The sequence below is a fragment of the Melanotaenia boesemani genome, chromosome 22 (genome assembly GCF_017639745.1).
Source record: "Melanotaenia boesemani isolate fMelBoe1 chromosome 22, fMelBoe1.pri, whole genome shotgun sequence".
In the NCBI taxonomy this organism is placed as follows: domain Eukaryota; kingdom Metazoa; phylum Chordata; class Actinopteri; order Atheriniformes; family Melanotaeniidae; genus Melanotaenia; species Melanotaenia boesemani.
In genome coordinates, this window is record NC_055703.1 from 2,645,495 (window position 1) to 2,659,592 (window position 14,098).

At 40.2% G+C, this 14,098-nt stretch overlaps 1 protein-coding gene across 3 annotated transcripts in view; it reads left to right on the forward strand.

The window, feature by feature from the left end:
• The first annotated feature begins 1,669 nt into the window (after nucleotides 1-1,669).
• The window catches only part of cnih3 (cornichon family AMPA receptor auxiliary protein 3), a 116,778-nt gene continuing 104,349 nt past the window's right edge, over nucleotides 1,670-14,098 (forward strand). For all 3 annotated transcript variants that reach the window (XM_041975882.1, XM_041975883.1, XM_041975885.1), the window contains exon 1: nucleotides 1,670-1,958. In XM_041975882.1, the coding sequence (XP_041831816.1) occupies nucleotides 1,881-1,958 (78 nt within the window). In that variant the 5' untranslated portion in view covers nucleotides 1,670-1,880. The remainder of the gene's footprint in view (nucleotides 1,959-14,098) is intronic.

Below are 14,098 nucleotides of genomic sequence, written 5' to 3' on the forward strand. Positions count from 1 at the left end.
GAGGTTAAATGTGCAACAGCCATCCTGGAGGACCCCTTACATCCAGAATGTTTTAGTGCTTCAAGCTCTCCATAATATTCTCTACCTCTTCTAGTCATATAGTTCTTAAAACTTTCCATTATAATATTTCCATTTAGTACAACCCCGTAAAAGGACCTAGTTAAATTAGACTTTGGTCTGTAGAGGTGACAACTGTGTACACGCAGCACACACCACAGCTGTGACAATTTAAGAATATTCTCCTCAAACTTAAACTATAACCTAAATACAGTATAAACCAGGCTTTTAAAACAAGTCTTAACCCTCAAAAATTATTTTGTACTCATGTGCATAAAATGTTATTCTTCATATTGACAAGAAGTTGACACAAGTTAGCATCCACACACACACATATGTCATATACACACTGAAGTTGCTTCTGTTTTAAATAATTGCTCCCATTGTAATTAAATTTTGGTCTTCATTTTGGCCTCTACTTCATAACCGATGTGCTGGGGGATAATAGGTGGACAACTCAAAATTTCTAAAACTCTGGCTATGGCTTTTTGGTAGTTGAATTAAGAATGTCCTGAAGGAAAATAGGTTGGAAATGACTGAAGTATAGCTTAATGACGTGTGTAATATTTAAAAAGGCCACATGGTGGCGCCACCTTCACAGTGAGGCCACTGCCAATGCAATATTCTAAGTGGAGAGTTGGTTCATTTGAACGCATCCATGGAACAGACTTTACTGAGTTCAAAGATAATTCCCTGCAGGAGGAAAGCACATTAGAATTTTTTTTTAATCATCATTGATATTTCTTTATTTTTTCTTTGTGTTTTCATTTCCTCTGTTAAGCACCTTGATCTGCAAACTGCTTGAAAAAGTGTGGTAAGACTGATTGATGGAAAAATATTAATTTTATTTCATTTCCATTTACCTTTTTTTAAGGGGCACTTGGTTTATTTATAAAAAAGATAACCTTTGTCTTAAGAGTATTATCAAGATACAAAATCTTTTTTCTGTCATTTTTCTTTTATTTTTCTAATATGAAAAACAAAAAAAGTTTTTGTTTTTGAAATTAATTCAAAGCCGGTTGTTTAATTTATTTAATTATTTAGTCAGTTATTTTTTTTAGGTACCAACTTGTTTTATGACTTCGTTTTCCTGTAGCCTCCAGAGCAACCAGAGCTAACTCCGATGTGAAATAAGATTTATTCACCAAAAAGGCGCACAACTCCTTAATTGCAGGTTTTTACTGGAAACCTAACACACACGCGCGCGCGCGCTAGTCGCCGCGCGTGCACGCAGACGGGGTGCTGCTCTTGTAAATGCAGCTGTTCGCACCTCTCCCCGCACGCTCCGCTCCGCTCGCTGCCGCCCGCTTTGACCGTGACAGAAAACAGCTTTCACCAAGTGGCGGGGAGCTCCACACATGAAAGGATCTCCGCTCGGCTCCGGCAGGACTCCTTCAGCCGCCGCTGCAGAATGAAACACCTCCTCATTCAGCTCTCGCAGATGGTTTTTGCGCATGCAGAAAAACAGAAAGCAACCCGCTGCGTGTCTTTGATCACTACATGATCACCTTCCAAAGACTGTGGACATCACCAGCATTGCCAAATGTACTGATCTGAGACCAGCTCGGAATTCCGCGTCACATCTCTGCTGCTGGGGGTGCGGGGGGAGGGGGGCACGCGGAGCTAGTCATCTGGGGAAGCTTCAGCAACAAATTGTGGCAAACGGACCAAGTCATGGTGACAGAACGACCTCGGCTTTCCATGGCGACGTGAGAACTTTATTCCTCACTCCCCCCTTTCCCCCCACTCCTCTTTTTATTTTAGATGTTTTTCAGCGGGATCGTGCTTCCTTGGGAAATTATCCACCGTTTCCCTTTTCAATTATGTTCACTTTTGCTGCCTTCTGCTACATGCTGTCTCTGGTCCTCTGTGTATCTCTCATCTTCTTCGCAATATGGCACGTAAGTACCTTAGATTTAATGCATATTTTGAGTTTTGACTCTTTTTGGTCTTGGTTTTCTGACATTAAGCGAATGGTGTCATCTTCAGGGATGTGTGCTAACTAGGCGCGCAGGTGTGCGTAGGGTTGCCACACAACCAACAGCCCCATCCCTCAGTCACTTCAAATGCAAAATTTATGTTGCATTTAAATTAAAAACAGCTGAATTCTGTGTTTTTTTTTATTTAATTGCTCCTCCCTCTTTTTTGCCAGTTAAGCCATGCAGGTGCGCACCTAGGTGTCTGCTCTAACATCACACACTGATGCATTCAGCATTTTCATCGCTCCACAGTTTTTCTTCTGCTTGGTGACTTTACACTGACCCAGTTTGAAATGCGGAGATGCCTGCAACGCTGTGCAGCATCCTCCAGATCAATTACAAAGCCTTCCTTTCAGATCAATTTGGAAATCTTGCAGGGTGTTATCGCCCTCCCTCATCTTCCTGCACTGCTCCCTCTGCCTTTAATCAAGCCTCAGCTCGGATACACCAGTGCCAGTATGACTGACTGCATTATGATATTTGAATAATCTAATTATTTGCTCTCTGAGCAACATTTCCATCATGCAGAGACTTATGTAAAGACAGATTTGGGTCATGTCTTCCAGCCTTTTGCCTTGGGTCTGTTTTTTGCATGGAAGCAACACCAAACCTGATGCACATGTTAACTGATCTTATAGCAGTTACACCTACAGTCGGTCTGCATGTCTAACAGTGGCCAGTGTCTCTACTTACTAGGGGTGGGAATGCTTAGATTTGGTTTGATTATAATTTAGATGGTTGTGATGTTTTTACAAACGGATTATTGATACATCATGTTTGACTGTGTGACGACTACAGGTTCCGAGTGGAAATGTGTAACATGGTTTCTCATATTTGTTGTAATAAACAACAAAGAAGAAAGGTGGTTTAAGTTTTGTTTCCACCACATCAGAGCAAAACATGGAGCTGCATTAGATCCTAGCGGTTTTGGGTTGATCATATTTCTGCCAGAGCAACTTATCTTCCCATGTTTGTGTATGTTTTTCTTGTGTTTACCCACAATGCCCTTTGCATTGTAATCAACTTCCTGCATTTGGTTCACTTGAAGCAAACCTACATTTGTAGGAGGACCAAAGTCCACTTCTTTGATCCACATCAAAGTTTGTTTACACATTCACACCTCCCCAAATGAACCAAACTGTCATAACCCTTGGTCCTCCTGATTCGACCTGCCACTCTTTCAATCTCTCTTTATTTTTCTTCCTTTCTCTCTCTTGCTGTCTCCTGCTGGTTGGTGTGGATGTGGTTGCACATTTAAGGATACTGAGGAGTCATGCTACCACTTTCTAACTGCCAAGTCTTCTGATGGATTTAGGCTGGAGCGTTGCAGGACAACGCCATATCGTTGCACCACTTGTGATGCTTCTTGCAGGGGCGAAGCTAGAGGGGTGGCCAGGGTGGCACTAGTCACCTCTGAAAACTGATTGGACACCCCAGGTGCCACCTCAGGTGATTGGAAAGTCACTAAAGGAGGAGGACAGAAATGTCTTTCAAGACACAAATGGATCACCAGTATTACTACACTAGTTTAAAGTCTATTGTAGTTTCCTTTTTAGGCACCTTTTAGAAATATTGACATTTGGCTGCACATTTCAAGAAGAGATTTAGTCCCTGTGCAAGTACAACTACTAACATAATTAGTAGCCATTAGTATGGCTGATGTTAGCATGAAGCTACGTAACAGAGCTAATCTATTAGTGAATGTATTTAGGAACTAAACAGCAACTCAATCTAGATTTTTACATAGGAGCTGAAAATAAACTATAAAGGTTTTTAAGAGTACCTCAATAGCCACGTTACTAACCTAGTGCTACATGATCCAGCTTTATTTAAAGAGGTGGCTAGCAAGACTGCTAGTTGATTTTTAAGTAGCTACATTATGAAATTGTGGAGAAACTCAATCCAGCTCAAAACACCAGCTTTGAACACTTTTCAGTTGGACTTAATAGGAAAGTAATCCCAAACTTTAAGCAGTCAGTCAGATTTTTATGGGAAGATAGAAGGAAAAGAAAGAGAGACATTTCTGATTTTTTAAATGAGGAAGAACACAGATCAGGCCGAGGCAGACCTGTCCTAGTATCAGCAGCCAGACAGCTCCCAATGTGGACCTGGGGGGTATTCCACAAAGCTGGATTAAGGGAAAGCCTGGCTTATTTGAAGGACCGCTGGCTGAGTAACCATGGTAACTTATGCACCAGAACTAGCCTACTCGGGGGCAGGCTAACATTCAAGCTTAGCTTAGCTGTGTCTCAAAGGTCTGATACAGACTCCCAAAAGAAAGTTCCACCTGGTAGGATGCTGCGCTCCCGCCACTCATTCTTGTATAAAAGTAAAACAAAAAAAAAAAAGAAAACACTTATCATATCACTACTTTGACTGTCTTGAATAATCAATAGATCTGTCAGTGCTTATGTAACTAAAGAGACACAGCTATACAAGTACTGAACATGAAATTAAATGCAAAACAACAAGGTATTTATTAATACTAATTAATAACTTATTAAACCCCCTCCCCAGTTTCACAAACACCCGACCTCCATTGCCTCTGGCTGGCTAACAGTAAAACTGGGATCAGCTGATCCATACAGGCCGAGGGTATTTAAAGAGGTTGAAGGAACGGCCCAAGGAGCTCAGAGACAGAATTGTGGCAAAGCACAGATCTGGCCAAGGTTACAAAAGAATTCCTGCAGCACTCAATGTTCCTAAAAGCACAGTGGCCTCCATAATCCTTAAATGGAAGAAGTTTGGGATGACCAGAACTCTTCATAGACCTGGCCATCCAGCAATCATGGGAGAAGAGCCATGGTGAGAGAGGTAAAGAAGAACCAAAAGATCACTGCGGCTGAGCTCCAGAGATGCAGTGGGGAGGTGGGAGAATGCTCCACAAAGTCACTGCAGCCCTCCACCAGTCGGGGCTTTATGGCAGAGTGCCCCCACGGAAGCCTCTTCTCAGTGCAAGACATATGAAAGCCAGCATAGAGTTTGCCTAAAACACATGAAGGACTCTTAGACTATGAGAAAAAAGATTCTGTGGTCTGATGAGATCAAGAGTGAACTTTTTGGCATTAATTCTAATTAATTTTTATGTGTGGAGAAACCAGGCACTGCTCATCACCTGCCCAACACAATCCCAACAGTGAAACATGGTGGTGGCAGCATCATGCTATTGGGGTGTTTTTCCAGCTACAGGGACAGGCCGACTGGTTGCAATTGACGGAACGATGAATGCGGCCAAGTGCTGAGATATCCTGGAAGAAAACCTCCAGTGCTCAGGACCTCATGACTAGGCAGAAAGTTCACCTTCCAACAAGACAATGACCCTGAGCACACAGCTAAAATAACAAAGGAGTAGCTTTGGAACAACTCTGTGACCATCCTTGACTGGCCCAGCCAGAGTCCCGACCTAAACCCAATTGAGCATCTATGGAGAGATCTGAAAATGGCTGTTCACCAACGTTCACCATCCAACCTGACAGAACTGGAGAGGATCTGCAAGGAAGAATGGTAGAGGATCCCCAAATCCAGGTGTGAAGAACTTGTTGCATCATTCCCAAGAAGACTCATGGCTGTACTAGCTCAAAAGGGTGCTTTACTCAGTACTGAGCAAAGGGTCTGAATACTTATGGCCATGTGATATTTCCATTTTTCTTTTAGAATAAATTTGCAAAAATTTCTACTTTTCTTTTTTTTTGTCAAGATGGGGTGCTGAGTGTACGTTAATGAGAAATAAAATGAACTTTTTCGATTTTAGCAAATGGCTCCAATAAAACAAAGAGTAAAAAATTTAAAGGGGACTGAATACTTTCCGTACCCACGGTACCATGGTTACTCAGCGGGCATTGCAATAAGCCACGTTGATGGAACAGAACTCTCTCTTAAATGAGCCAGACTTATCAAGATAAGCCCGGCTTTCCTGTAATCCAGCTTAATGGAATACCCCCCAGGCTACATCTAAAAATAAATAAATAAAATACAATAAAAACGAGCAATTCAGCTATGCTTTCTCCACTCCCTTGAGAATAACTTTAAATTTCCCTAATGGGATCAAGGTGGAACTTTAGATCCGGCTAAAGCAGAGCAAGAGAATGCCCTTTTACCAAGCTCTGCACAATAATTTCTTATTATATGACCCCCCTGATAAAGTCTGGCCCACCCTCCAGCCCTCTCCATGTATAAAGTCTAGCTCCAGCAGTAATGATCTATTTTTACCAAATATACTATACAGAATTATAATACTTGATAATGTAAAATAAGCACCAAAACGCACCACATCCAGTGGTTAAATCTGCATAAATTCATAAGCGGTGGAGGGATCACAATGGAAACAGAAATCCACTTCATTTTGCATTCTGCTTGAGATGACAGAAACGCAGGGGTTGTCTCCTCCCCATGTTCTCCTTCATGGCAACACACACAGGCAGCATAATAAACTGGAGCTCCATACTAAGAGGAAGCATAATTAGGAAGAGGCTGTGTGGTGTGGGGAGCCACAGACCCAAGGCTGCACGTTACCATCAGCCACTTGCCACAATGCTTTCTCAGTTTTATCCGTTACTTTGAATCTCTCCATCAGTCATTTTTCGTTTATTTCAAGACGCAAATGGCTTTAAAGATGTGCATTGAAGGAAACAAAGGAAGCGGCTCCAGTTAGGCCTCTTGGCCAGCAGGTTGGTTTTTAGTGCATTACTAAAAAGAGCAAGTTAGATTAACCAAACTACCCAAGGTGAAACCAAGCTATAAATAAAATGGGATGGTGTAAATAAACACAGAGGTTAAGACAACAGCTACAGAAAAAGATAACAGAAATACGTAACCAGCTCTGTCAGGATGTAACATGACTGAGGTCAGAGATGACAAATGGCTTCACACAGAAGGTTCATACATCAGTCCTAATCAATCACTGACGATTAATCAACAGTTTGCTCCCTTCTAGTTGCAGGTGCTCTCATCCCACCTGACTCGTCTTCCTTCCCAACTTTTTTCACCTTTCATGTTCTCTAAAATCTGTGTAAAGATGTTCAAGGACAATGTTGGCTATCTTTAGAAGGTCTGCTATTACTGAAAATCACCTGCTCTTCCCATCCCTGAACACACCTCAGGCTGAGACGATGAAAAAAGCAGGCCCTCTAAAATCCCATAAAATCAGCATTTGGCAGGTGACAGTTTAGGTTGTGAGTCAACAGTGATCAGCATGTATGGTACACACAGTACACCACTTTAGACTAAACTATTTGTATTTACTGTTATTTTCTAAACATATGACAAATTTAGCAATAGTTATTTGCAGAGGAATAACACTATATAATTTGAAATCAGATAATTTATACATATTTCATACTGAAATATTAGAATATTAGATGAGAGGACATGTGGGGTTTAAATTGCTAGATATAGAAACGGCCACTGAATATTTCATTTGTAATTTCAGCCATTGTGAAAGAGAAATATAAGATCTGTTGTTTTTATACTTCATCTTCAGTTTCCTCCATCTGTTTTTGTTTTTGTTTTTTTTCCTGTGGCACTGAACCTAAATAAAACTTTTTTTATTTTATCCACCAATATTTGAACCCACAAGCTACAGTTTTTACAGCTTGTAGTTTCCTTTCAAGTCTATTTGGCTTTATTTATGGTTTCCTTGTGTTAGCTTCTTGCCTTTTGTCATGTTATTCATTTTAAAGTCTTTTTCACTTATTTCTTTTATAAGTACATATAATAACAAATTTATTTGTCATTTAACAAATAAATAAATGTAAGTATATATAATACTAATGAAAAAATTAAAAACAAAAATATAAATATGTTAAAATATTTTTGATAAATCAGTGATGATAAATAAAAAAACGTATATATTTTTTCATTTTTCATTTTTAACTCAATTATATTTTCCATTGGGAACTATTATATCTTTTTTTTATCAAGTCAAATCAAGTCACAAGTCACTTTGACTGCTGTCTGGTTTGTCTAGAACACCACACTGTAAAATCCAAGGAATTTAAAATCCTCCGTCCTTCTCCACTAGACAATTTCTTTGCTTTACTGAATTTGGAAAACATAAAGATGATCCTAAAAATTTGTTCAGATTACTAAATATGCTCCAAGCATGTAAAATAACTAAGAGTTTTTAATGTGTACAAAAATGGGTTGTCTGTACCACAGAGAACTTTTCAAAACTAATACTGCAGTTTATAGCTTTTTTCCCCCTAAATGTAAAAAAAAAAGAGAAAATAGTCGCCTCCAAAATAGCCAATTTCTATGCATCTAAAAAAGCTGTTTGAAACTAGAACAGCACAAACCATTACAAAAATGTGCACCATAAGAACACCAACCAGTTTAGGTGATAAGGATTAATAAATTTGTCTTACCATGACAACACATTTATCGATAACAACAACTCGCTGCTATTTACACTAAAAACTTAATGGATACAAATTATATTATAAAGAAATTTAATAAAGTCAACAACGGACTAATGGTGGCACTGGGTGCTGCCATCTTTACATTTAGAATCTCAGGATCTTCTGCAACTTACGTGTTTCCTGTTTATAAAGACAAGATCACTTCATCATTTCATCATTGGAAAACAAGTTTCATGGACAACTCTCCAGTTGTGTTTAAAGGTGGATGAAGGTGGAGGTGATGGGTGCAGCATCCTGGATTTTTATGTCATAGACATTGTAGTTTGCAGCTCTTATATTTGTCCCTTTATGAAGTTTTTGAAAGGTGTTGCAGCAACAGGTGTGCACACGGGGCTGGTATTGCTTTTATTGATTGTGCGTGCGGACGTTTTTTTGTGAGTCTTATGTCACATCCAGCAGACAGGAGATCAGACAGAGAGTAGGTCATGAAGAAACATTAAAAGTTTAGGATTGTTCACGAGTCTCAAGTCTGAAGTCACTGTAAATGTGACTTCATTGTGACTCGAGTCCGAGTGCCAGGCAAGAGACTAAAGTGGAAATGTGTAGTGATAAACAGAGCCCTACCAAAACGGATTTTTCGAGGCTGATTCCGATATTTGACATAATGACAATTGCTGAAGACAGAGTAATGTTCATTCTTTTAACTTTTCCACTTCCTCTCTGTTCACATTGCTCCTCATTAAATACATCTCAACACCACTGTTGCAAACTCCTCAGTAAGAAAAGTTGGCTATCCTAAAAGTTGCTAGAACTGGTTAAATGACATCATCTAATTTGCATAACCAGCCTGGTACATATCATTTTAATGGATGCTACTGTGGAAAGGAATGGCGTGGGAAAGGCAAAATTGATGAAAAGACAACCTAAAAATGTTTAGAACAGCAAAAATAACAAAATGAAATAAAAAATATTCTGTCAATATTTTCTTTTGTTTTTTGATTTAATTTTATTAAGAGTAGTTTGTTTTTTTTTTTAAAAAGGAGTCTGCAACATGTCACACTTTTAACGTCTTAAATGTATTCCTCCACACTACTATCTGACGGTTAGCCAGCGCGGGATCGTCCAGCAGCAGCTTTGTACGTTTCATTTTCAGCCTGGTCATGAAACAGAGGTGAACGTCGTCTGCTCTGATTGAAGCTGGAAGCTGCAGCTGGGAGCTGCTGCTGCTGTGTGAGGACCAGGCGTTCTGAGTGCTGAAAGGGCCTGCGTCACACCCACTCCTTGTTGAGAAGAATAAACTACTTTCATTCACGTCAGTCTCCAAAATTACCAGAAAAAGTTGCTACATTTATCGCTAGTCACATTTTTGAAAAAAAAGATGCTTTATGGATTCCGAAAACTCACTAAATGTAGCAACAAAGTTGCTCAGTTGGCAACACTGCTCAACATGCAGATGATGGTTAGCACAACTTTAGCTATGCAACGTAAATGAAAAGCATGACCGACGCAGCGCAGCAGGGGTCACTATCTTGACACATGGCAAGCAGAGTTGAACTGAAACTGGAGACTTGCTGAGTCATTCTTAATTTGACAACATGTACCCATTGTAAGCTCCGTTATGCCAACCCCTAGTGTTGCCTGGCTGTGGCTACTGCTGTAGATACTGACACTTACTGAATTAGAGCTCCATCTAGTGGACAAACAGCGCAGCAACATCATTCTGCACGACTCTGACACTTGACGTTTACCTTTATATGAGAAATTAAGAATATATCAGCGTTAAATCAGCAAAACACCAGCTGATTTTGATAGTTTTGAAAAGGGCTATAAGTGACCGATTTAATCAGCCAGCCAATCAATTGCTCGGGCTCTAGTGATAAATTACAGCTCTACATTTGGTGAAAAGTGGTGGGGGTGGAGGACTGATAATGTGGGCTTTTTCTGCAGCTGCAGGACCAGAACACCTTGCAGAACTCCACTGGATACCAAAGTATGTAGAATCAAATGTGAATCCATCAGTCTGATGAATAAATCTTGGCTAAAACTGGGTTGTACAACAGGACAATGATTTCAAACACAGCAGAAGATTTACAACATAATGGCGGAAAAGAAAATTAAAGTGTTAACATGATCCAGTAAAAGTCCAGACAGCATGACTGAAATGCTGTGGTACCTAAAGAGATCTCTGCATAAATAAATAAATAAATAAATACTGGTAAACCTCAATGAAGTGAAACAACATTTGTAACTAGGATTGAGACGTTACTTTGATAGATAGATTGAATCCCGGCCACATCAACGCAATGAGCAGCACAGAGGAATGTCAAAAGTAATATATTAATTTCTAAAAGAAAAAGGACAGTTAAAAATGTGAGTCGTTTAGAAACCTAAAAATGAAAAAAGCAGTCAAACGTAGTAGCTACTGTGCACGTCCCAGTCCAGCAGTTACTTCAAGAACTGCCTCATGATAGTCCAGATAGATAGATAGTCCAGTCCAATATGACGCTCCGGGCTTTCCTTGGCCCGTTGTCAACCGGGAGGTGCTCCTGCAGGACTCTTCGCGCCCAGGCCGGATACCAGGGCAGCGAGGGCAGCAGTGACCCTCTCACGCCGCCCGAGCATCTGTCCGTCCTCCGTCTGTGTCTTTTATTGCCTCCTGCTTGGTATCTGATGTTTTAGTTATCGGGAGTGGGACAGACAATCGGTGATTACAATCACAGATGCAATTAGGCTCAGGTGCTTCCATCTGCAGTGTGTGCCTTTGTTCAGGTAACCATTCAAGTCCAACAACACACAATAAAAACGCACAGCAATACAATGATATATGGGGTTACTAGATTATACTGAAAATACTCTAGGCCATGTTTTGCATCCTTTGACACATTGTGGAATAAAGTAAGACAATCTCCCTCTGATAATGCCATACTGAAGATAACTACTTACAGAACTTGCTGATAAAGGTGGATCTAGAAGCTACTGAATAAGGGGTTGTGCTTAGTTTTCTGCTTTTTGGCTCAGTTTTTCTTACATCACTAATTGTGATATTCACAGAGGATGGTTTAGGTGCTGATAAGGTTTGATGTTCACCCTGGGGTGTTGGTAAGAGCACAAATGGCTCAACAGCACAGTAATGCAACCATACGATTACAGAGGCAGGATTGGCTTAGGTGCCTGAATCTGTGTGGGTGTGGTCTATAAACAAAGAGAGACTAAACTAGAATCAAGGAACATTCATTCTAGCAATAACCACATTCCAATTATGGAATATCGCTAATTTTCCACTAATTTGTTCAACCTATACCAACTTATGAAAGGCTAACAGTTACTCATTATATAACGGGTCAGCTAGCATAACATCATGCACAAGCCTCGTGGTGAAGGGATGAACATTTAACATGTGCAAATGAACTAAATAACAATAGAAAGAATAGAAACATGCTGTTTAGGCGGAAATATAACTCTTGACTTATAGTTCTTCACAGACGCATACCTCACATTAGCTTGCAGTCCAACTTAAGGGTCTGTTTTCTGGGTGCTTAATGCTTCTCATTAGTTTCATTTTCCACATTTTTCGTCCATGTGCCCAATAGTGCAGTTGCACTCACTCGCCAACAGAGGGCACACATGCCTCATAAACAGCCTTTCCAACACTAATAACACTGTATGATATGTATAATTTTCATCTAACCTGCACTGACCTCAAAGCATTTCTCCTTTTAATCTAAATATCAGTATTTCTTTATTTAATTTTCTGAATTTGACACATTTGTCCGTTAGGAATAGTAAATGTATAATAGATGATTAGCACGCGCTAGCACCCAGCCTGCTGGACCAAATGATTCTTTGAGTGGTTCACATTGAATACTCACAGGAACTCTCATAAGTGATTACAAAACCATTTCAATTAACATGCAAGGTGAACTGCGACCATCCCCGAGCTCGACGGCTGAGTGCCTCGACAGTCCTACTCTGCTCCAGTGATTCTTCCTTCCAGTAAAAACTGTCCCTGATGTACTTTAAGTGTCATTAAATCTGCGAGGGAGTCAGGCGCTCCCTGGTGCACCCTGTAATGATGGAGAAAGTCCCATGATTCAGATATGATGCCGACCTTGGCTTTGCAGCGTTGCAGAGCCCAGGAAGACAAACCGGCATCATTTACCCTCCCGTTTGGGGTTTCTATATAGTGAGAGGCTGGGTACAATTTTGTGCATAGGTTACCACCACAAAAATGGCTCAGCCACAAGATGGCAAAGATGGCAGATTTGTCTATAGCTGCATAACTAAAGTGTGTGTGTGTGTGTGTGTGTGTGGGGGGGGGGGGGGGGGTGCTAAGGGTCATTAAGTGAATCTGGGAGCTGGTTACTTGGAGAGAAATCCTGAAAGCTTAAGGTTCTGCCTCCTATGTATATATTCATTGCATAAATAAATAGAGTTGCAATATGTGGTCTTAACTTTGCACTTGGAAGTGGGTGGTTAGCGGATATTAGTTGGTCATTGCTGGCCCATGTCCCTCTTCTAAGTTTAAAATCCCTGCTAGCGACAGAGAAACCTGTTTTCTCTTCAGCGTTTCCTTTCCACAATTCATCCATTTATTCACCTCAGCTGAAACACTGCACATCAGGATTTCACATTGTCCAGTATGGAAATGGAGGAAAACAGAGCATCACACATTACATGCTTGCTGTCGCCTTCTGGACGAGATCTGACTTTTCATCACACTGAGATTTTGACAAGTACAGGGCATTCACAGCTTTGACAGAGGTGTTGTGTGAATAATCGTTCACTGTTAAACGACAACGAATCCTGATCTGTTCATGACTTTGTGGTGTCCTTATGATGAAGAAACACATTTTTTGAGGGGTGTGTGATGCAGTGAGTGACTAAGGGTGTGGAACAGAGAAAAGAATCCTAATGCACCGACTGGAGGGAATACATATGTTATTTTCCATTAGCTTTACTTTGCCATAAAAAGACCCGGGTGAAATGCTTAATAGCTAAGAGGAACTAAGGTGTTAAGATTAAGATTGTCCAATGCAGCTTTCTTCGTTCTACTTTTTTATGCATATTTCTCTTTGGTGATTGGTTGAATGCTAGCATTCAGCTTAACATAATCTCCAAGAGCTACATGTTGTTAGTTTTGGAAGAGCTGCATTGGTTGATTACCTCAAATCCTTCATTCTGCAAAGGATGAGACAGGTACTTCTGTCGTACCATGAATGAATCCTCAGACATCTGACAGGTCTGACTCCAGAGAAAAGTACAAAGTCACAGAGAGAGAAATAAAACAAGGGTGAGTCAGAGTCTGACATGCAGAGTGATGGAGAGAGGGGAAAGGCCAAAAGAAGGCCACGTTTTTCACTGGTACTGATTGGACAAGAGACTTGCGTAGAATAAAAAATGATAGGCAGATAAAAGATGCATCATTATATATGTGATAAGTCATAGATGTAGATCAAAGTAAGAAACTTCTGATTATTCACAAAATGTGACAAGAAAAATTCCTGATATCAAAGATTTAATATTGATTTTCTTAGAGATGAGTGTGACTGCAGAATAACTGGAAAAATATTACAAGGAGATGAAGAAAAAAATTAGTTTTTGAAGAAGGAAATCAACATTTGGACTTTTTTCAGCTGGATTATTCATGTTTCAATAATAGCAGGGAATCATAATGAAGTTATTTTAACCAAGATTCCTGACTCCATC